We start from the raw sequence: 25,944 nt of genomic DNA on the forward strand, positions 1-25,944 counted from the left end.
TTAAAAAAAATGGAAAAAAATTATTTCCCTTATCCGAGATATGCGTATAATAACGCAGAGAATATTTTGAAAAGATGCAAGATCATTTTTTCGTTTTTCGTCAATATATATATATGCACAATATGGCGAAATTCGCAATGTTTATTAAAATTTATAAAATATTGAATGATCCTATTTTTGATTTTTATGTTGATAAAGTAGTATATACATAAAGAATATACATACGCGTATATACGCGATATATTGATACACTTAAAAATAATATAAAAAAAATAAAAAATTGGAAATTTTTTATATATGCATAAATTAAATTAACTTTTTTTTTGTTCATTGTAATTTTTATAGAATTTTATAAGTTTACTACTAGTTTGAGGTTTTATTGTTTCTAGCACATCAATAAAATGTTTTTTACTTAATCCAACAAAAGAATTGGTTGATAAAACATTTTGATCAATTTTATTTCCTTTTTTTTCTGTATTGTATATTTTTAATGTTTCTCGAAGTGCACATATGGAAGCTTCCCTGCAAATGTTCACAATTTCAGCTCCACTATATTTCTTTGTTTTTTTAGCTAAAAAATAGCATAGTTCTAAGAGTTGTGAATTATCATTCATTTTTTCCCTTTTTTTAGTGGTGAAACGTTTAGGTTCCTTCTGATTATTATCATTTAAATTATATTTTTCATTTTCTTTTTCTATACTGTTTATTTTATTAGTAAATTTATGGTTTTCTATCTCTTTGCTTATTTCGCTTTTTATTGGATTCATATGTTTATTATTAAATGAATTGACATTCCCTTCAAAATAATGTTTTTCATTTTGGCTTTGCAGATTTTCACTTCCTTCTAGCTGAGCCAATTCAATAGAGCTGTCCATCTTCAAGGACTTATCATTATTATTTGCGTCACTAATTTTATATAATTTAAGAGTTTTCTTTAATATAGAAAATCTTGATTTATAATTTGGAAGTGGAACATAAATGATTCTATCAAATCTCCCCGGTCTTAAGGCAGCTGGGTCGATAAGATCTGGCCTGTTTGTTGCTCCTAAAATAATTACATCTGCTCTGATAGTAATTCCATCAATTTCATTCAGAAGTTGGCATAAGACTCTGTTTGAAACAAAATTTTGATTTAGATTTCTATTAGAAGCTATAGAATCAATTTCATCAAAAAAAATAACACAGGGACTATTCTCTCGAGCTTTTTTAAATATATCTCTTATAGTTTTTTCTGATTCACCAACATATTTAGAAAATATTTCTGGTCCTTTAACACTTATAAAATTCATATTTATTTCGCTAGCTATTGCTTTAGCAAATAATGTTTTCGAGCACCCTGGTGGGCCATATAATAATATTCCTTTAGGGGTTTGTATATTATATTTCTCATATAATTTTTTATATATTTTAGGATAAATTAAACATTCTTTTATACATTGTTTAACGATTTTATAACCTCCTATATCTTTTATTCTAGTTTTTGGTATATCTATATATAATTCTTTCATACCTGATGGTTTGACATATTTTAATCCTTTTGTAATATGCTCATATTTTAAGACACATTTGTCTTCAGTATTATTAATAAGATTTTCATTAAAAGTATTTTTTTTTTCAGAAATTTTTATAAGATTTATTGTATTGTTATATATATTAAGAGTCTTATTCGAGGTAGTTTGACTTTCTTCTTCGGGTATTTTCTTTGTTTTTTTTATGGCTAGTTTTTTTTTAATTGATCGGTTCAGAATATTTTTTGAAAGAACCCCATTTTCCCTCAAATTAATGTACATGGAAACATTTATCAAAGAATTAATATCTGAGCAAGTAAAAGATTGGCAAATATCTGCTAACTTTTTAATTTGTTTATTATTAATATTATGGTTAATATTGTATAACTTTTTTTTTAATATAGATATTCTATCCTTTAAATTTGGAAGATTAATTTCAATTTCGATATCAAACCGTCCACTCCGTCTTAATGCTAAGTCGAGTTTGTTAATATAATTCGTTGCACCTATTAAAATTGTATGCGTGTTTTTTCGAACTCCATCCATATTATTTAGAAGAGTAGTTGTGTATAAATTTATGTTTGAATTTTCTCTTTTTTCACATAATATTTCAATTTCATCAATAAATACTATAGAGCATTTTTTTTCTTCTTTATATCTTTTATAGCATCGCAAAAAAAGTTCATTTATTTTCATTCCACTATTATTATTGTCAATTAATTCGTTGCTTTTAAATATTTCCATATCTGGAATAAGAAACTCTATGCCATCATTCTTAGCAATTTCTGTAGAGATGCTAGTAACATCAATAGGATTATTTTTTTTACTTTTTGATTCTTTTTGATCATTAATTTGAAGTTCCACTTGTTGAGCACTCAAATCACTCTTCTTTTTTATACTATTAATTTTTTTTTGCAAAATTATCAATTCTTCTTTTATGGCTAATGCTAAAAATGTTTTTCCGCATCCTGGGGGTCCATGAAATAAGACTCCTTTGTTTACATCTATATTAAATTGGTCATATATATTTTTATATAATAATGGTAATAGTATATAATAATATATATCTTCTTTTATTTTTTTATATCCTCCTATTTTATTAAGTCCTTTTTTTTTTGGAAAAAAATCAGTATTGGTTAATGTAGTAGGATCCATATTTGTATTTTTACCAACGTTTTCATGAAAATTCATTTGACCAATATCACTTGTTTGTATTATAATTTTTGTCCTTTGATCTATGTATGGTATTTGAAAATCATTTTGTTTAAGCAAGGCATCAAAATTTATGTTTTTGTTATTTTTTTTAATAGTGAGAGATAAAACAGACAAAAATGTGCAAGTTCCCAAAATGGATATTTTAATGAAATTATTTGGAAACAAACAAGTATTTAATAGAGATAAATTTATATATTTTTCAAAATTTTTATTTTTTATATTTTTCCAAAAATTTTCAAGCATACTATTACTGCTCCAATTACTATCTATACTATAACAATAATCTTTTAGATGATCGTAAACTTGATTATATATTTCATTTATGCATAATTTAAGTTCTTTTATTGGAACAAATGAATCATATTTTATTATTTTTATATTAAGAAGAAATATATTTTTTTCCTTTTTTTTGTATTCATGTTCTATATCAAGATTTAAACTTTTCAAGACATATTTGTTAGTATATATACAATTACGATCAACATTACTTTTTGTATTTATTTCATCAATTCCTTTAAAACAACAATATACATAAAAATTTTCATTTTCTCCTTTTTTATTTTCATTGGTATGAAATATTATAGCATTATCATTTCTCCTCACATCTAAAAGTTTAAATAAATCATTTGTGCAATATACATTAAAATCGCTGGCTATTTCACCATCTTCATGCTCTTCTACATTTTCATAATATAAAAATTTTATTTTTACCATGATATATTATAAATCAAATGATATCCCAAATAAATTATATTTCCAAGAAATATTTAAATCGTTTATATTAGACTAGTATAAGTTTCTTACATACATCAAGTTTTATTTCTCTCAAATACTAATCGTCTTATCAAAAATATATTCATAAAGGTTTGTTGATTATTTTTTTACATTTGAAGTTGCAACCGATTTATTCAAATGGGATGATGTATATGTTAAAGGATTTTGTAATAGGCTGGGGGATTGCTCTTTGTTGATCTATTTAATTAGAAAACATTGAATCGTATACAAATTATTTTTTGAAATATATTTTACTAAGTTTATGGGAATATAACTCCACATATCAAAGGCCCACAAAATATCGTTTTATTCATGCAAACAAAATTGTAGGTATGTCTTTAGAGGCATTAAATATTATTCCCAGAAAAAAATTATTATAAAATCGTAAATTAATGCATATATTTACTTATTTATTAAAATGTGGGAGTAAAAATCGGAGGGGATGCTTTTGTGTATGGAAGGGCAAATTTTCAATGAAATTTACATTTCAGTAATGCTAAATGGATGCATATATATACATGTTTATTTTTATCATCATTTGCTTATTCCCTCATACTATAAATTGTATGGAGAAGTTTCTTCTGAACATACAAAGAACATGCACAGATGCAATTAAAATTGTAAAAAGTGAATTTTAAAATATATTAATAAATAAATAAATAAAAAGAAAACACAGATTAGCATACCACTTAAAAAATTAAGGAACTATTATTTTCTAAAAAAAAATTTTTTTTTTTAAATATTGTATAATTTTTATTTAGCTACTTTTTTGGGTGCTTTTTCACGACATATATAAAATATGACTATGCATATGTTTTGATTGGTTAATTCGTGAACAAAGGTAACATAAAATAATAATTAATAAATACTAAAGAAAAAACCCAAAAAAATAGATATTTAAATTAAAAGCAGAAAAAGGAAGTAGCTAATAGGATATATTATTTTAGCAGATTTTGTAGAGTTGTTTTTTTGGATACTCCACATTTTAATATTTTTCCATTTTGTGATTTGATCTCTGTTTAATTCTAAATGTAAATCAAATGGATGGGGTATTCAAAGAAGTGAACAAAATAAAAAACGAAAGTGAAACTGAAGATAATGATGATAACAATGGAGGTATAAATGATGCAAAATCTTCTGTATTTGTAAAATCAACAAAAATCCCAGAAAAAACAGATGTAGTAAAAGGGATAAATTTCGAAAAAAATGTTAATTTACATGAATTTATTAATCAATATAAATATATGGGTTTTCAAGCAACTAATTTAGGTATAGGAATAGATGAAATAAATAAAATGATTCATTATAAATTTTTCGATAATAAAGAAGATATAAAAAATGATTCGATAACATATGATAATAAAAAAAAGTGTATGATATGGTTATCTTTTACATCTAATATGATATCAAGCGGATTAAGAGAGATATTTGTTTATCTAGCCAAAAATAATTATATAGATGTTGTTGTAACAACTGCTGGGGGTATAGAAGAAGATTTAATAAAATGTTTTTCAAAAACGTATTTGGGTGATTTCAATTTAAATGGATCAAAATTAAGAAAAAAGGGATGGAACAGAATAGGCAATTTAATTGTTCCTAATGATAATTATTGTATGTTTGAAGATTGGGTTCAGCCTCTATTAGATAAAATATTGCGAGAGCAAAATGAAAAAAACGAGGAATTATTTATAAGAAAGCTAGAGAAAAGACAAAAAAAGATGGAAATGGAAAAGGAGAGCCAAGGTCTCAATAAGGGCAATCAGCAATATTTTTCATTTGATGAAGAAGAAGATGATATGTTTTATTTAAGCCCTTCTGAACTTATAAATAGATTAGGAAAAGAAATAAATGATGAAACCTCTTTATTATATTGGTGTTATAAAAATAACATTCCAATATTTTGTCCTGGATTAACAGATGGATCGTTAGGGGATAATTTATTTTTTCACAATTATGGAAAAAAAATGAAAAATAATTTAATATTAGATATAGTGAAAGATATAAAAAAAATAAATTCATTGGCATTAAAATGTCACAAATCTGGAATCATAGTTTTAGGTGGTGGCTTGCCAAAACATCATGTATGTAATGCTAATTTAATGAGAAATGGAGCAGATTTTGCAGTTTATGTTAATACAGCTAACGAATATGATGGTAGTGATAGTGGAGCAAATACTACAGAGGCATTATCATGGGGGAAATTAAAATCTGGAAACAATATTAGCCATGTTAAGGTTTTTGGAGATGCTACCATTTTGTTTCCACTTATGGTTCTTAATTCGTTTTATCTTTATAATCATGGTGAAAAGGAGAAAAAAAGTGATTAGAAGGATTAAGAAATAAAAATATGATATAAGGAATAGACGATTATGGTTAATGAGATATAAAATGGTATCGATTTAAAGGGAATATTTCTATTAATCGAACAATAGTGCTCGATATGTAAATACATATGCATATATATATGGATGCATTTGTGTTTGTCTGTTTGTTTATTTAATATTTGTGCTAGTATGCGCGTTTATATTGATTTTTTCTTCTAATTACATTACTAGACATGTTTATATTTATTCATTTAAACATATGCATATAAAGGTATCTCTATTTTGTGAGGATGGGACCTTTTTCATGAATAAACGATTTAAAAAAATATAAAAAATGAAAAAAATAACAAATTCCTCTTAAAAAAATTGTCCATTTAAAAGTAAATATATTTTAGGAATTAGAAAAATGTATATTTTAATGAATTTTTTATAAGAATAATTTTGTGAATGTCAAATAAAATAAATGAAATAGCTACGAAGAAAAGTATATAGCAAAACGAATAGGTGTGCATATACTAAAATATATGATTGTATATATACATATAATGATTAAAGATATAGTGACTGTGCATTTACAGGAACTATAATGATGATGTATTGCAAAAATAAAATTCAGAGTGAGTAATATAAAAAGAAGAAATGCATGGCTTCAAATTTACTAGGGAGAATGAAAATGTGAATAAAATAAATAAAAGGATAATGATGGGTCCTTTTATGCACATATATATGGCTTAAACTTTTAGATGTACGGTTATTGAACTTTAACAAATCGTGACATAAAACAGATAAGACTATTGATTTTATTTTATATGTTTCATTAACTCATATAGCTATACTTTTCTCCTCATTTATCTCTTCATTTTTAGAAGCACTTTCTGTGAACGATACTTGGGCCAGATTCATCGTATTCTTCTTTTGTTATCCACATTTTTTGAAATGTTGAAAGAGAAGATAAAATAGATCCACCTATCCATACCGAATATTTTCTTTCAGGAGGTGCAATAACTTTAATTTTCATAGATGGCGGTGCTAAACTTGTCATTTCGTTAGTTAATCGTTCTCCAATATAATTATACATAGTTGTACCACCACTCAACACTATATTATTATATAATTCCTTTCTTATATCAATGTCGCATTTCATTATACTTTGATATGCTGTAATGTGTAATCCAGGACATTCCCTACCAATTAATGATGGATTAAATAGCGCTTCAGGGCATCTAAATCTTTCACTACCTACAGTTATTAAATTTCCATCAGGCAATTCATACATTTCTTCAACTTCTTCAGTTCTTTCTTCAGATTTTTTTAATTCTTCATCATAATCTAATGCAATATAGCATAATTTTTCTTTTATGTCACGAACGATTTCTCTTTCAGCGGTTGTAGTAAAAGTATATCCTCTTTCAGTGAATAGCTTCATCATATAATAAGTCAAATCTCTCCCCGCCATATCTGTTCTATTTATAGCATGCGGTAATACATAACCCTCATAAATTGGAACAGTGTGAGTTACGCCATCACCACTATCAAGAACGATACCTATAGAAAAGAAGATAAATGAAAAAAAAAATATAAAACACAGATAAAGATAAGTTTTTATTTAGTAGGACATATAAACATGTATAAATTTTTTTTTTCATTGAATTAAGGGTTTATACTTTTTGTGTTATACCTGTGGTTCTTCCCGAAGCATATAAAGACAAGATAGCCTGTATACTAACATACATAGCTGGAACGTCAAAAGATTCGAACATGATTTGAGTCATTTTTTCTCTATTTGTTTTAGGGTTTAAAGGGGCTTCTGTTAATAAAACGGGATGCTCTTCAGGAGATACCCTTAATTCATTAAAAAATGTATGACGCCATATTTTTTCCATATCATCCCAATTTGTTACAATACCATGTTCTATTGGATACTTTAACGTTAAGATCCCTCTTTTATTTTGTGCTTCATCACCTACATAGCATTCTTTTTGTTCCATCCCTACCATTATATTTGGCATTTTAGGTATTCCTATAATTGAAGGGAATACACATTTTGGTGCATCATCCCCTGCCAAACCTGATTTTACCATACCACTTCCATTGTCTACCACTAAAGCTATTGATTCTTCTGGCATCTAAAAATAAACAATTGTGAACACAGATATTATGCATTTTAATATAGTATTGAATGATATAAAATTGGGTTATTTTTTTTTTTTTTTTTAAATCTTGTGCAATAGTATTATTATGTATTTCATATATTACCTTATCTACTTTGCTTCCCTTTTTGTTTTCTTTTATATTTCTTATTCCGAAAATGAAGTATAAAACATGAATAAAATCCTACAATTATTTTTTATCTTTTTAAAAAATAATAAGCGATGATATTGATATGTGATTATATACTCTTAAGAATACAAATGTTTACTGTTTTTCGCTTACACACAATAATAAAAATGTGAATTTCTATAAACCAGAGATTATTTTTAAGAACAAAGAACTTGTAAATTCGCCAATAATGTTTTAATACAAAAAAATAAAATATTATAAAACACAAAAAAATTATAAATAAAATATATAATAAATAAAATGTTAATAGAAAAATATTTTATTTCTCATTTTCATTTAAGTACCAAATATATCCTTATTTTAAATTAAGATATGTTTTTTGTTTTATTTTACAAATACAACATCTTTCCTAAATTGAGGAACACATGTATGTATGTATGTATGTATATATATATGCATGTGTAAATTGTAGGGTATGTTTTCGCCCTCGTTTTTTTTAAATATAAAAGAATCAATAAAATTTGATTTTTTTTTTAAAGCTACAAGAAGATATATTTTATTATAAACCTTCTATTGCTTCAAATAGTGTAAAAAAAATAGTTAATGTAAAAAAAATATAAAATTATAGAGATAATATTATGATTAAATAATGACGAAGTAATTAAAATATAGATAATAAATAATTAAATTAAAAATAACTGAAATGTGAGTAAAACTTTATGTGCATATTATGCACATTCGAAAAAAATACATGGTGCTAATTGTAGAAAAGAAAACATAGCATTATAAAACATTTAATATATCTATAAATGTATAGAAATGATAATACTAATTAAAGCGATAACAATAATAAATAAACGAATGACGAAGCAAACGAAATTTTTACATAATGTAAAATAGAGACTTGTGTTAGTGCGTGTATGAAAAAAAATCTTCAGTATTATAAAAATTTGATATATATTATTTAAAATTTTGAAAATAAATTAAGACAAATTGAAACACACTAATGTTATTATTTTACAAAATATTTTTTTATCATTATAATGAAGAAAGGTATGTATATGAAGAAAGAAGAAGCATCTAAACTATATATAGTACTTTATTTTTGTTTAAATTTTCATCATATTTAATCAAATAAGTGATACACCATAGAAAAAATTATAATTATCTTTGTTTGAATTTCACGCACTAAAGATAGGAGAAGGGGCACCTTGTACATGCAAACATATGCTTAATTATTTAAAATTTAATTTTATTATTATTACTTTACTTTTTTTTTCATAAATTTTTAATAGAAATATAAAGAATACATGCATGTTCCCAATAGACAGCAATTCCTTAACCGTTATATATATAATTCGGGATTGTCCCATTTTTCTTTGCATCACCATTTTTGCTACACTATATAATATTGTATTTATTATTATTTTTTATTTATAAAAATATTATTTAATTTCCAAGTATTAAGGTTAATAAAATATAATTTTTCATGTTTTTTTTGCAATATGAAAAAACAAATATACTTTTTCTCCGCTTTATAAATAGAGTGTATTTTCTTGATTTCTCCGTGGAGAATTTTTGAATTATTATTCAATAAAAAATATAAATAGCATTATTTTATGTGTTGTTTTTTAAGATACAAAACATTTATTTCATTATAATTATAACTAATGTGGTAATAAGCTTGTAATTGCTGGGATTTAAGAAAATATTTTTAATTTTAAAGCTGCAAATATCGATTGCAATTTGGAAAATGGGATTAAAAAAATAATAAATAAATTGTATATATATAATATTTGCATATATACACTTTTTGGTAAATATATATTTTTTTACCTTTTAAATTAATATTATATGAAAAAAAAATATATTAATATTTATGTTGGTAATAAATTTTTTAAAATGCTAGAAAATCAATAATATTTACAACTTCATTATTAATGCCGAAATAATTCAATTGCTTCTTTAACCACTGTTTTATTCGTTTTTTAATATTTTTCTTCTACGCTTTTTCATTTAGATTATATGTATATAATTTTCTTAATTTAGTCAACCTTATCAAATTGTCGTTAAAATCGTTTTTTTATTTTAATATATTTTTTTAGTAATGAAACTTTGTGCATATTTGAGAATATATGAAAATTCTGACATGCTTCACTGATTATTAGAAGTTAAAATAGAACTAATAAACATTATAGAAATTCGTATTTTGTTACAACACTAATAAAAGCAAAATAGATAAATGCTTTTTTCTGTTTTCTTTTATATATAAGTACCAATTTTTATTGGTCAGAATTTTTATAATTAAAATTATTTATAGAATGAAGTTACAATTATTTTGTATGGATTAAAAAAAAAGAAAAGCGTGTAAATATTTGTCTTGAAAATTAAATAATAATAGCAACAGTATAGTAACAAGAGAAACTTGGGAAAACGAATTATAATAATTAAGGAAATGGAAAATATAATATAATAAGAATAGAAAGTTTTTATCCTTTTTGTGCTATTATATTTTTGAAAGAATAATAAAATAAACATGGGGGAAACCGCATCCGAGAAATATGTTAGTTTTCAAAATGATCTAATTGAGCATAAACCATCGCATAAACTTTTTGATTGGATTCTTAATTATCCATTTTTTAATGGTAAGACCAAATATATGCATGTGAAGAAATTATAAAAAATAATTTATAGTAGCTAATTTTGTGATTTTCATTATTCTTATTTTGATCAATTATTTTTTTATCTTTTTAAAGAAAGCCGAAATAACAATTTACCACAAGCGTTTAACAATGCTGACTTAAATGATGAAAATGACATCGGAAATTCAAACGTACATGCCGGCTTAAAAAATGGACATATTAATAATGCAGAAATTTATTTGAAAAGGAGGAACAAAGAATTAACATCAACCTTGATTAAAAAGGAATTAAATAAAGACAGTAATAATAAAAAAAATAATAATCGAAAAATATATGCGTCTGAATTTATAGGATTTCTACAATTAGTTGACTGGTGAATGCATTTTTCTAGTATAAAAATTTATAATTTTATTTTGTTTATTTTGCTTACTTTTTTTCCTTCGATCAGATTATAGCGTAATACATAATAATAAGTTTTACGCGAATATAATTAAAAAGAGTGAAAGGATATATAAAGTCTACAATGACAATTTAAGGGAAGAAGAGAGAAAAAAGAAAACATTTGAAAAGGCTAAAAAAAAGCTATTAAAAAAAAAAGACAATAGTGTATATAGTTTTTATTCTCCAATAAATTTAGATTCGATTAAAAAAAAAAAAAATAGCATAATATTAGAAGAATTTAATCCATTTTTTAATTTTTTTGAGCACGATCCTTATAAAAATATATATCATAGCAATTTAAATTTTCCTTTAAAAATTAACATGCAATTTAATCGCTGCTTTCATAAAGTAATAACTAATCTGCTTATGTATCATGGGATTAAAAAAAAAATATATGTTATAGTTTTAAATATTATAAATGAAATCTCAAAGCATTACTATAATTATGACTATGACATATTGAACCATATAAAGGTAAACCACCATTTCCCATGTTGAAAAAAATGTCTACTTGAAAAATCAAAAGTTTTAATCTTGTGTCACAATATTATGATGTAATTATATTTTCTATATTTAAATATTTGAAGTATAGATATATGATTGTTAACGTTTTCATTCTTCCTTCTATTACAGGTTAAATATTTTCCTTATAAAAATATAAAAAATAGCTTTTACCTACAAGGGCTAGTTTTCAGTAATTGTTCCATTTACTTTGACAATTTAGAAATAAAAAACCCTAAGATATTATTAATGAATACAGAAAAAACAGCCCAATATGAAGAATTAGGAAATTCATATCATAATAACTATAATTATGTAAATTATGTTTTTAAAAAATTTTCGAGTAAAAATGTAAATATAATATTAGTACATGGAGAATTACACTTTTATATTAAAAAATTATTAATGAGTAAAAAGATATATTTCTTTACTAGTATAAAAAAGAAAAACATATTTAGATTATCAAAAATGTTACGTACAAAGGTTTTATGTTGTGATAATTTTAACAACTTTAATAATAGTTATATAGCTAAGGCAAATTATTTTAAAATTCAAAAATATAAAAAAAATATAAAAAATGTATATGTATGTTGTAATAATAATTTTATAACTCTATGCATATTTGGGAAACAAAATATTCGCGATTCTTCAAATATAAGTGATATGCATAATCATAATTTTCCAGACAATAAAAATATTGAAATAACTAGTATATTAAGAGCTAGCCAAGAAGATAAAAAAAATAAAGCGAAAGACACCCATATTGAAAAGATACGAAATAGTAATGATGATAAAAATTCTTTGGAATATTATTTCAAAAATGAAATAAAAAGAGAAAATATTCTTGAAAATTTCATTTCTATTTATTATAAAAAGAAAAATGATGATTATATTGTGGATTACAATTTTTTGCATAAGGAAAAAAAAATTTCATTTGGGGGAAAAGAGAAAAATGAGAATAAAAAAAAATTATTAATAAATCATTTAAAAAATGTAATAATTATTAAAAAAGTAAAAAAGATAATAAAATATTGTATATTTTTAACATTTCACATTTATAAGCAAATATATTTAAACCATTACATGGGTAGAATAATAGTACGTCCATATTTAAATAATATAAAGATAAACAGAATATCTGATAAAAATTGCATAAATTTTTATGAAAAATTAAATAACTCTATTATATCATCGTTGTCAAGTTTATTCCTTTTTTATAATGTTCAAAAAATTAAAGTAACTCCAATAAATTTGATGTATTATTTATTTCATTTAATAAATATCCAGAGCCCTTTAATCAGAGAAAGAATGAAAATATTGTACAAGCTTATAAAACCTAATGATATAATAAAAGAGCAAATATATAATAATTATGAACATTGTTTTTTTCATAACGCTGACAAAAATAAAATAATAGACATTGTAAATTATTTTATTTTTAATAGTTTTATGAAAAATTATGAATCAAATTATGATTATATATATTATTATTTAAATATTATAAATACAACATATCTACAATATACATATAAAGATATAATAATAAATGATGATGATATTTTAAACAATCAGTGTATATTGAATAGTTCATTACACAATGGCGCTAGTATACAGATAGAGAGCAAATTTAATGAAAAGGTGGAAAAAATTATTGCAAAAAATATGCTTTTTTATTGTTATAATCTAGAAATATCAAAAAATATAGAAATGATAACTTATTTTATATGCCCTAATTATATGCATATAAATAATACATACAACAATATTAATATGTACTTTTTTGGGAGCAAGTACTTTACATTTGAAAATATTTTTTACAATTTTTTCTTTAACTATAAATATATATGCGATATATCCATTCAGCAGTTTGTGGAAATGATGCACTCTCTTAGTTTTACGATGTAAGTATTGAGATCTCAAACAAATGCATATACATATGTAAATGCGTACATGTGTATGTCCATTGATGTGTATGTATGTCTTCTAAATAAAAGAATTCCTCATGTTTTTATTTCTTTCCATTTTAATAGGATATGTCCATTGGGATGCTGCTCGAACTATTTGGTATACCATCAAATATGCATTCAAATACTTTTAAAGGGAATATTGATAACTATGAAAAAAATTCAAAATGAAAATATAGATGACGATAAAATTATGACAATAATATGTAATAAATGCTATGCTACAAAAAAAAAAATAATAAATATAAATTTTACTTTTAGTGAATTTTTGTTAACTATTATACACGGAGAAAATTATAAAAATGTTCAATGCCATCACAATGGGAAATATAATAGCTATGAAATTTGTTTTAAAAATATAAAAATATTTTTTCAAGCACAACAAAATTATATATGTAAAATTGCTTCAATTCAAAATGAAATAGATGTAAGGGAGAATAAGGATTCGAATATTATACAGAGACAAAGAAAAAAACAAAAATTGAATAAAAAAAAAAATAATACAAAGAAAATAGTTTTAAAATACATTGAAAAGTATATAAAAAATATTATTCACAACAATGTGTTTTATTACTTTCCATGCATGTGTATAACGAAAGAGAGAGATCATAATAAGTTTTGTAGTTCTGGGAAAACAAGTAAAAGACTAAATATAGGCCGATCTAAATGGCTAAACGTTATGTATAATAATTTTAATATATACAATATTATAGAGACCTTTCCACTTTTCACAATCTCAATGTTACCAATGTATTGTTCATTAAAATATTTGATATATAATTGTGCGATTAATTATTATAGATCAAAAAATAAGCATTTATATGAAAAAAACAGAGAAAAAAATATGAAAGAAAATTTTAATAATTCTTATTCACCTATATATTTTAAAAATAATTGTAAAAAATGTAAGTATTTAAAAATTTCAAATTTTTCAATACTGGTATTTTTTAATATGTTATTTATTATAAAAAGAATATTTTGTAATTTTTACATTTCGATTAATTTTATTTTAAATTTGTTAAATAAAAATATATTTATAAATTCGAATGATATTATGTACTGTCTTAATTGTATATCCGCTATTATTCAAAACAATATGAATAAACCAGATGAGCATTTTAAAGAAATTGAAAAAGACTGGGAGCATATTTCACAAATAAAACCAAACTTACAAGAATCTTTAATTAACTATAATTTAAATGAGATCATGATTCGAGAAAATATTAACCCTTTTAATGAGAAACTAAATAAGGAATATAATAAAAGCAGAGGAGCTTCAAGCACTTCGAGTATTCAAGTAGGTATAAAAAAGGAACAAAGCGAAGAATTCTTTAGTAAGATGCCTCATAATACTATTCGCAATACAAGTTATAATAAGTTTCTTACAGCGAAAAGAGAAGAATACAATTTTACTAAATACATGAAAACGTTTACACTGAGTTATTCGAATATTGGTGAATTAAATGGAATTTTAAACAATCAAACAAATAAAGAAACTGTAATATACGGGTTAAACGCAACTAATAATAATATTTCATACATTTTAAATGATATTTATAAAATAAAAGACATTTTATTTAAAAAATTTATAATATTTAAAAAATATAAAAAAAAAATGAAATATTATAAAAAAAAATTAATTTTTATTTTTAAAAAAATATATTTTTATGCAATTACAAGTTTAAAGAAAAATCATTTTACTTTAAATATGGACATATTCTTTTCATTATATATTATGCTTTTAGAAAAGATAAATTTTAAAATTCAAAAAAATATTGAAAAAATGACAAAGTTTATAACTAAATCTAAATTGCAACATTTCTACATTAGTAAAAGTATTTCTAAAAGGGAGAGAAAAATCGATGTCTCGTTTTTTTTTGAAAAAATCCGAAATTTAAAAGCGAATAACTGTACTGATCAAACTAATAAGGCATATGCAAAAGTTTACAAAAATGGGAATAAAAAAACAAATAAAAAAATTAAGAAATGGAGAGAAGAAATCAATAAATTAGAGAAATACAAATGTAGAAGGTGTAAAAAAAGCAAAGATAAAAATAAATTTTGGATGACAAGAAATTATTACAAAATAGGCATATATAATAACAAAGTTAGCGAGACTACGGATGATCCAAACATGGGTTTTTCATTTGTTCATAGTTATGATGTATATAAATTATACATGAAAGAAGCTTATTATATTTATAACATTGAAAACTACAGAAAAAAAAAATATATAGAAGATATTAACAAAGAAGAAAATGAAAATTCAAGCAAAAAACTATTTTACGCACACATATCAAAAATAGTGGATTTAGTAAGAAATGCGAAAAACCCCAAAAACGAAGAAATGGTGAAGATAAATGGCATACTAGGTGAGGAAGACATAACAAAAGAAAATTTTGTTTTTTTATTTAATCAAAATGATATAGCTAATTTAATATTTCATTCGTTGATATCAAACGAATATAATATAAAGTTAAAAAATATATATAAAGCTGAAGAAGAAAAAATAATGCAAGAAAAAGGGCCACAAACATGTAATAATAAAGAAGAAAATAATATTTCTTCCTTTAGTATATTTGGTAATAAGAAATTTGAGGAAGAAGAAAGAGGAAACACTAACTTACAAAATGAAAATATTCAAGAGATTATTGATGAGAAAAAATGCAAGCAGTTTCAAACTGATAGTAGGATTTTAAAAAGACGAAAAAGTAATACTTCAAAAAGATTAATAAAACAAAATAAGGAAGTTAACCAAAAATATGATAAAGATATCGACAAATTTATAAAGAGTAAACTAAACAAGCTGTTAAATATATCTCTTAAAAATAATATGATAAATGAATTTATAAATAGCAAAAATGACGATTGTATAAATATAGTGCTAAATGATAATATTACGGTTTCTATATATTTCCCTCTTCAATTTTATTATTTAAGAAAACATCTATGTAAAAAAGAAGAATCATTTTTAATATCACTTATAAAAAGTAATTATATAAATTTTGATCATAAAAAAAAGCATTTTATTAAAACATATGATGATAAATATATTATAAAAGAAATAAATACACATGAATTTAAATCTTTTTTAACTAGATATAAAGAATTTTTTCAATACTTTTCAAATATATTTTTCAAATCTCAAAAATCAGCAATGTGCTTTTTATTTGGATTATATCAAATTACAATAAAAAAAACAAACCGAAAAACATTAAAAAGCTTTATTATTTTAGAAAATATAAAAATTGAAAATCATAATTCAAAAATATTAATTTTTGATATTAAAGGGGCTAGGAAAAAAAAAAACATACAAAAATTAATTAAACAAAATAAAAAAGGTATTTCTATTTTTGACAAAAATTATAATTTGTCTTTAAATACATGCAAAATAACGCAAGATGATGAAAATGATAGATCGGATAATTGTTCTTCGGGAATTTCAATGAATTTGAATTATTTTAACAAATACCTTAAAAATGAAAAAAAAATTAAGTTAGTATGCAGATCTTATAAAAATAAAAATAAAGGAGAGAAAAGTAGGCAGCTTGATGCTATAGGAGAAAAGGGGGAAGACATATTAAATTCGGAGATGGTCTTTTCAGGTATGTCTAATGGTATTCAAAATGTGTTTCCACAAAAAAAAATGCATACACATAATATAAGTCGAAATAACAGTAGTAATAGCAATCAAGGTAATGAACAGATAATGCATTGGGCATACATAAATATGAGAAAGAAAATGATGTGTGGTTTGAATTATTATTATAAGGTTAAATTATTTGAAACTTCACAGAATGTGATGAAATTTAGAAACATATATATAGTGCTTAAAATGGGAAAAGGAGTGGAAATAGATAACCAAAATGAATACAGAGCAAATAATGAAATAAACCAAAGCAAAAACGAAAGTAATACAAAAAAAACAGAAATGAATAGTGGAAGGAGATATATAGAAAATATATTCATGAAAGAAATCATTGTTAACACAAAAATGTATTTAGCGATAAATAAACAAGTTTTAAATTTAAAAAGGAAAAAAAAAAAAAAAATTGCCCGAAAAAAAAAAATTCAAAGTAAAAATCATTTATATTATCTAAAAAGAACATTATATTTTTTAAGAAAAAAAAAGAATTTCATATTAAATAAAGATAATTTAAGTAAACATATAGTAAAACATAAAAACATAAACGAAGAAAAATATGATTTTATTGATAAAGATAATTTATATAATAAAAATTTAGAAACATTAAACTCAATAGAAAAATATAATCATTTTGTAGTGGATAATTATAACAGTTATAAGGGCTATACTGTGCTGTATGATGACAATTTTCGAGATTATATTAAATCAAAAGTAATAAATTTAGAATATAAAGATTATAAATATTTGATGGATTCATTAAAAGAAGACAGCGATTTTTTATGCTCACAGGATATTATGGATTATTCCTTACTTATACATATGGACATATCAAATCATGTTATTATTTTTAAAATAATTGATTATTTAAGACCATATACTTGGGATAAATCTGTGGAAAACTTTAGCAAAAGTGTTCTTTATTTAACAAAGGGTTATAGACCAACAATTATACAGTCTGAATATTATAAAAAAAGATTTTTAAGTAACATAAAGAAATATATCTCATTTTATATTCCTATACATTCCCTTAATAAGGATAGTGTTTTTAAGATAAAACCTAAATTGAAAATAAAAGAATATGAAGAACTTAACGAAATCGAAAAAAAAATTCCAAATGAAAAAAGTTTCTCTATTATTACATTGGACAAAAATAACCCTTATAGAAAATATTTTTTTTATAATTTATTTAATATAATTATACGATATTATGGAAATTTTCACATATATATGAAATATTTCAGAGTGAATAAAAATAATTTACATATGAATTCATTTGGAACAGATATTTATTCGAAAAAAAATTTATATATTTTTTTAAGTTATTATGTGAAAGAAATATATATAAAAATGATTACAGAAAAAGAGGAAGAAAACAAACAACAAAAAAAAAACTATTACAACTGCAGTAGCAATAATGAACCGGTAAAATTATATATGCAAAATAGAGATCCATTTTTTATGTGCTTCAATAATGTAGATAATAATGGTTTTAGGTACATACAAAAAGAAGATCGAAATGATAATGATAATAAATTAGCTATACATAGAGATAAAGGTGGAATAAATGACGAAGTGCTATCTCCAAAGATGATAAATATAAACTTACTGAATAGCAATTTTATAAATTTAAATAATACTGATCACAAGGATTATAATAAAACTATCGAAATGATTGAATATTTAAGAAATCCTATTTTTCCATATTATACAATAGAACAATATAATTTCTTAAATTGTGATTATACAGATATTAGAAGTAATAATATTTATGATGATATATTTTCACAATTTTATAAAAATACTTTATATTTTCCAAATATTCTTAATATAAATGATAAGAAAAATAGTTTGACCGATTTTTCAAAAATTCAATCAAATTCCTTTTTTAATTCAACAAATAATTCTTTTGATATAAATAAATATAAAATGCTACAAAATATATTTTATAACCGAATTTCGGAATTTCAAATTACAATTTTAAAAAAATTACAAAAACATAATTTTAATATTGAAAGTATTTCCAATTATGTTAAAAATAATTTATATATAGAAATGAATGATGTTAATCTCCATCACAATAATATAAATTATTTGGATATCTATAACATTTTTAACATTTGTGAAAAAAATTTTAATACTAAATACAAGAGAAAAAAACATAGAAAAGGGAATAAAAAGAAAAAAGAAAATGTTCTTTTGTATATTCCGTCTTATTTTTTATTCTCCCTTGAGAAGAAATAATTAACCACAGGGGATCGAGACAAGATTCTTGTTCGCCACAAAACATATAATAAAATTATAAAAAAGACAATAAACAATATCCAAATTGCTTATTAAGTATATACATGCATAATTAAATATATAAACGCAAATGCGCATCGTGTAAAAGGTAAATACCTGTGTATTGCCTGTATTTTTTTTTAATATCAACATTTTGTTTTTGTACTAATTTTATTAACCATAAGAATTAATTTTTGTCTCTCTACACATTCCTATTTTCGATGTGCATATACATTTATTTATATATATATATTTAGAAGAAAATATTTATTATATTTTTTTCTCTTTTTAATAAAAATACCAATTGGAATATTTGGTCTTTCATTCATTTACATTGATTAAAATAATTTTTTTGTTTAAATAATTTTTTATAATATTTGAGTGCTTATTTTTATTTCACCTTTATAATTAGTATGTAAACAAATTTCATAAAATGCTTATTTAAGGATTTCATAATTTTTGTTTCATTCCACATATGTATGCATATCTGTGTATTATAATTAACTAATAAATTTTCTATGATTTTTAACCTTGACAAACGTAAGTTTGATCAGAATACCAAACCGTCAATTATAAAAATTTGTTTTTACAAATGTGTGTATCATTTTTATTAACAATTATTATATATAATAATATAGTTAGAATGTTTATGCAGACAAAATATAATGTAGAATACCTTTTTTAATTGAGTCACATAAAAATATAAAAAATAAATGAACACAAAAATACACATTTTATGGTGTTTGATCATTATTTTGCCTTGAAGGTGTTTTTTACAACTAAAACTATATTTTTATTATTAATGAATTGTTGTATATACATAATATTTATATTGCAACCTGCTCATATAATAACACAAAATAAACAACAGAAGCAATGTGTTATACAAATTCGTATGGATTTTCTGCAAAAGAATAAAAGTATATGATTGTATAAATATGTTCACTTTCTAAAACTTTATTAGTTTTGCACAACATTGCTAGCTATTTTTGGGATTTATTTTTTTTTATCACTGTAATAATAAAAATGATATATATAAACATATAGCATATTAAATAATATACAAACGTTATACGACATAAGCAAATAAATATTTTATATAAACACATAAAAGTGTATGTGAAAGCACAAATATCTATAACATTGTATATTATTATAATATCAATATTATTAATGATGAAATGAAAAAAAAATAATACATTTCTTTTTTTTTCTGTTTTTTTTGAATTTACCGGTTTGGACCTTGTTCCAGTAGCAAAAATTAATTTAAAAAAATAATAAGTGGAAAGTTATTAATTATATGTATTTTTTGTTTCCAATTATACTGCATAACTAATTATTTTTTAATGCTCATCATAAAAAGGGCACAATAAAAATAATTTAATATGCAGTATAATATGTGCATGATATATATGTAGCAGCAATATATGTATAATATAAATATCTATAGCGTTATTATTATTTTTTTATTTTCTCCCATCTATAATAATTATATTTATATTTTAAAAATAATGTATATATATATATATCCATTATATAAGGGGAATCACTATTATTTTAATATATCATTCAAAAATTTGAAATTAAAAAAAACTTAAACTCCAGAACTTTAATTGTAATTAGAAATATTGTTTTAAAAAATTATTTTGTACCTTGCTAAATATATTATAATAACAAATAAATATATATATTTCATACCTTCTGCTTTTAACTGTAAAGTTATATATTCTTATATTTTTTATCAAAAATGGATATGCTAAATCCTCAATTTGAAGCAATTGGAAAGGAATTTGTAAACCACTATTTCCAGCTATTTAATACGGGACGGTAAAAAAAAATGAAAAAGAACAAAGAACAAAAAAAATAAACGAAAAAAACAATGCATTATATATAATGTATATATGGGGTCACGTTATATAAAACAATCGTACAACATATATATTTGCTCCTTAATAATGCAATAAATCACTAAATTTTATAAAATTTGTGAAATACATTAATGTAATCTGTGTATTTAAACATTTTATTATATTATTATTTATGGCCATATGTATTTTTTTTTATTTTGTCTCTACATAGAAATGAATTGGCTAGCCTTTATAAAGACATAAGTATGATGAGTTTCGAAAATGACCAATGTAGAGGAACTAACCAAATAATCGAACGATTAAATAAATTGCCACCAACAGTAGTACATAAATGCTTAAGCTTGGATATTCAACCCACCCCAAATAATGGTATTTTAATATTAGTTTGTGGTGATATAATTATTGAAGAAAATAAGCCTTTAAAATTTGTTAGGACCTTTCATCTATTCCCTTTACCTAGTGGCGGATATTTCAGTAATACAAAATTATCACATATTATACATATACATGAACATATGCGTATGTATTTTCGTAGTATATTTATTGGGTAAATATTATTTCTTCTCTCTTTTATTATTTTTTTTCAGTTTTCAATGATTTATTCAGATTTTGTATTAGTTAAACAACCACTATAAAAAATGTGATGCATAGATCGGCGACGAAATTATTAAGTTATATTTTGCCTTAACTTATTTATTATATCCATTTTAATTTATTATTGAATAAGTAAATTCATTAATTTAAGAATTATACATATGCCATTTATGCTAACATTTACTAATGCATTCAAACAATATTATTATTTATTTCAATGCAATGCTCACTTTTATAATAAAACTAAAATAATCCTATAGGAAAACGAATAAATAATATATGAGTATATATAGATAGAAAACGAAAAAAAATAAAGCTTTATGTTTTTCGAATAGAAAAAATCTTATATCTGCGTATATTTTATATATGCACATTTTTTTCTGTATCTGGTTCAATTTGTTTACTTATGAAATTATTTAGTTAAGGATAAAGAATGTAAAAATAAATATAACTTGAGGAATTCAATATATATATTTTTCATTAATCTCAATATCATTTCTGTTGAAGATTCCATTTTTGAATTTTTCGAAAAAATACCCTCATCTATAATATACATACAATCGCTTATATGCATATTTGATTTTTCTATATGGAAAATGTTTACAAATTATTGTAATACTAGCCATTATTAAGAGAAATTTTAGTTAGGATTAAAAAATTATAATTTTTGGTATATATTAGTTTTTTTTTCTAATTTCAAATTTATTTACTTTGGTTTTTAATGTGTGTTATGTATTATTAATATATGCCCATCAAAAAATTTTCATACGTCCATTTATATCTACAAAAATAATAGACAATGGAGAAAAATGTAAATAAAAAAAAAAATAATATATTGTCTTAATAATTTAGAAGAAAAATTGGAATAGTTTTTAGAAATAATTAAAAAATTGTACATATATATGTGTAAATATTTACTTTGGTTTCTTAGACATAAATAAAATATATTATTATGTCTAGTGTACTAATATAGATATGCTGAAATAAAAAAAAAAAATAATATTAATAATTTAATATTTTTATTCAAGATATGGGCAATTCTCTCCAAAAAATAATATAATAAAAATAAAACTAAGATATTTCATTATAATTTATATTTCTATGATTATCCATACTTATGCTAAAAATGCACAAATGCGTATATGTAGGATGTTTTCTCCTATTGTACAATATCCACAATTAATATAAAAATATAATTGATTTTTTTTTGAAAAAATAAATGGTGGGAGATACTATAAAAAAAAAGGATTGCACAGGTTTTATAATTAATGAAGAAGATGAATTTTTAAATATATTTAATTATAAAAATATAAAATGTTTTAAATTTCCTAACTATATATATATTGGCCAAATTAAAGGTAGACAAATTCAATTTATAGTATGGTACATCGGCATTTAGCATCTATTAAAATGGATGAACTTACATTTATATAAATAGAAGGGACGGGAAAAAATGTCTTCTCTGTGTATGTGTATCCAGCTTTTTGAGTTTTTATAATGATACAATTTTTATGTGTATTTTATTATTTTTTTTAGAATCAAATGAAACTGAAGGAATAGAGGATAACAAAAACGAGACATGTATCAATAAGAAAAAAGGAAAGGAAGAGTTAGGAAATAGAGAAAAAATAGAAAAAACTAAAAAAAATGTGAAAAAAAAAAAAGTGGAAAATATTATAAAAGAAGGCTATGGTATACTATTAAGTTTAAAAAAAAATGCTTTCAATGAAGAAATAATAGTAAACAAGTTTATTGGAAATTGGAAAAATAATAAAAAAAGTGGGTTAGGATTAAATATATATTTAAATAAAAATATATATTATGGATATTATATAAATGATATGAAAAGTGGTTATGGGAATTTTATTTGGAATGATAGTAAATCAACTTATGAGGGGAATTGGGTTAATAATTATATGCAGGGTATTGGAAAATATAAAAATAAAAATTATATATTTGATGGGAATTTTCATATGAACAAGTTTATTAATTTTAATGGGGAATGGATAGATATAATTGAAATTGAAAAAAATAATTCTAAAAACAATAGAGTTAATAAACAAATAATTTTAAATAATAATATAGATTTAATTATACTACCTTTTAATTTTTTAAAAGTTAATCTCAAAAAAATTGCTAATACGATTAAGTATAATTTTAATAAAGTTCCTTTTATTATACGTTCTAAAAATTTTATGGATAAACGTAAACAAAATATTGATTTGTCTAAACTTATTTTTTTAAGTTATTGCTTAAATACATTAGAAGCAGAAAACTATTTGGATGATGGCCAACTAGCTTTTGACAGTTTAGCAAAGCATATTTTAAAAAATCAAAATATAAATTTCGATCAAGATCATAATAATTACAATGTATCGAATTTTGATGAAACGGAATCTGAATTTAATATCAAAAGTGACACCCCTTGTTCTCATGCATCTGATCAATGGAGTGAATCAAGTACTTCTAATAACACTGACAAAATTTGTTCTAACGATAGAAGTAGTGAATTAGAAGATTCCATCACTGATTCTAATAGTAATGATTCTACAACTTCCTATGGATCTAGGATGTCTATATTTTCCAATGTTCCAGAAATATGTAGCAAAAAAAATAGTTTAAATTCAATAAAGGGCGATAATGAACATATAAACTTTCCAAATAGATCCACACTAAATAACTTGATTGGAAACAAAACTGAAAGTATAGAAAGTGATGGCAGCGAATTGAAGGAATATATAAAAAATCGAAATTCGTCAAGCATAGAGATGAACAAAAAGGAAAAAGATGCATTCTCAAAAAGTGGTAGTATAAGAGAAAGTGATATAGGCAATAATGAAACTGATAATAATTTAAAAGAATCAAATTGTAACTCTAAAAATAGAGAATACTATGATCTTAAAATATGCAATGATAGCACTTATGTTAACATTGAAAAAAAAAGAAGAAATGAAATAAATAAATTAATCAACAAATATATTAATATTTATAATAATTGTGAAAGTGATTCAAGTGAGTATAGCATATTATCTAGGGGAAAGGAAACCGACAAAAGTTGCAAAAACGATATTAATAATAAAAATAAAACTGAAAAAATGGAAAATGAAGAGAATGAAAATAAAAATGAAAAAGACAAGGAGGAAAACCCTAATAAAATAATAAATATAAATAATAAAGAGAATAATTATGATGATATAAATAAAATAGTTAAAAATGATATTTTAAAAATATATATAAGTATTAAGTTTTTAAAAAAATTAAGAAAATGTAATCTGTCTTGTACTTATAATATTAATAAAAAAATTAAAAATTCATTGATTTTGAATTATCCATTTATTTTTAATCTAAATTATGGAAAAAATAAAAATGAAATGGCATTAGATCATCTTTTTATAAAAAATGTTACCATACCCAAGTTTTGGTAAGAGAAAAAAAATATCGGTTTGAAAAAAAAGCATAATAATAGTAATAATAACTGTATATATATTTTCTACAAAATTGAAATACATATTAAGGATATTAACATTCATAAATATGTAAACAAAGTATTGGTTTTACATTTAATATGTTTTGGGTTTCATTTTTTTTTAATAGGAACTTAAGTAACTATTTTGGAAATTCGATGGATAAAATTTCTAAAGACATTTTCACGCCGTTGTATTTTGATTTCAGAAATGAAAACAAAAACATTTTTAATTTTTCTCAAATTAATAAAGATAACAAGGTAAATTTAGAGAACGACAGTGGGGAAAAACATTCTAATCTTAATTTTTTTATGGTTACAGACTTATTAGTAGATGATACAAACGATATAAATTATTTAAAATCATTGCTTATAGATAAATTTAAAGATTGTTTATATGTAAACAATTTATTTTTTATCATAATTGAGTGATAATCAGATTGT

At 22.5% G+C, this 25,944-nt stretch overlaps 6 protein-coding genes across 6 annotated transcripts; 4 read left to right on the forward strand and 2 right to left on the reverse strand.

Moving 5' to 3' along the window:
• Window positions 1-311: 311 nt before the first annotated feature.
• On the reverse strand, window positions 312-3,437 carry PBANKA_1029900 (AAA family ATPase, putative; the record flags this gene model as incomplete). The annotated part of the gene is made up of 1 exon (XM_034565398.1): window positions 312-3,437. One exon carries the CDS (start codon window positions 3,435-3,437, stop codon window positions 312-314), a length of 3,126 nt encoding a protein of 1,041 aa, XP_034422098.1.
• A 1,100-nt stretch (window positions 3,438-4,537) lies between these two features.
• Window positions 4,538-5,824, forward strand: PBANKA_1030000 (deoxyhypusine synthase; the record flags this gene model as incomplete). The annotated part of the gene is made up of 1 exon (XM_034565399.1): window positions 4,538-5,824. The coding sequence occupies one exon, from the start codon at window positions 4,538-4,540 to the stop codon at window positions 5,822-5,824; it is 1,287 nt and encodes a 428-aa protein (XP_034422099.1).
• An 859-nt stretch (window positions 5,825-6,683) lies between these two features.
• On the reverse strand, window positions 6,684-7,947 carry PBANKA_1030100 (actin II; the record flags this gene model as incomplete). The annotated part of the gene is made up of 2 exons (XM_034565400.1): window positions 6,684-7,366; window positions 7,500-7,947. 2 exons carry the CDS (start codon window positions 7,945-7,947, stop codon window positions 6,684-6,686), a joined length of 1,131 nt encoding a protein of 376 aa, XP_034422100.1.
• Window positions 7,948-10,637: 2,690 nt separating this feature from the next.
• PBANKA_1030200 (conserved Plasmodium protein, unknown function) lies at window positions 10,638-19,536 on the forward strand (the record flags this gene model as incomplete). Its single annotated transcript, XM_034565401.1, has 5 exons — window positions 10,638-10,746; window positions 10,858-11,043; window positions 11,192-11,658; window positions 11,818-13,586; window positions 13,716-19,536. The coding sequence occupies 5 exons, from the start codon at window positions 10,638-10,640 to the stop codon at window positions 19,534-19,536; spliced, it is 8,352 nt and encodes a 2,783-aa protein (XP_034422101.1).
• Window positions 19,537-21,322: 1,786 nt separating this feature from the next.
• Window positions 21,323-22,065, forward strand: PBANKA_1030300 (nuclear transport factor 2, putative; the record flags this gene model as incomplete). The annotated part of the gene is made up of 3 exons (XM_034565402.1): window positions 21,323-21,402; window positions 21,655-21,917; window positions 22,031-22,065. 3 exons carry the CDS (start codon window positions 21,323-21,325, stop codon window positions 22,063-22,065), a joined length of 378 nt encoding a protein of 125 aa, XP_034422102.1.
• A 1,191-nt stretch (window positions 22,066-23,256) lies between these two features.
• Window positions 23,257-25,932, forward strand: PBANKA_1030400 (conserved Plasmodium protein, unknown function; the record flags this gene model as incomplete). The annotated part of the gene is made up of 3 exons (XM_034565403.1): window positions 23,257-23,395; window positions 23,574-25,458; window positions 25,632-25,932. The coding sequence occupies 3 exons, from the start codon at window positions 23,257-23,259 to the stop codon at window positions 25,930-25,932; spliced, it is 2,325 nt and encodes a 774-aa protein (XP_034422103.1).
• Window positions 25,933-25,944: the final 12 nt, after the last annotated feature.

This window comes from Plasmodium berghei (assembly GCF_900002375.2).
Source record: "Plasmodium berghei ANKA genome assembly, chromosome: 10".
Classification (NCBI taxonomy): Eukaryota; Apicomplexa; class Aconoidasida; order Haemosporida; family Plasmodiidae; genus Plasmodium; species Plasmodium berghei.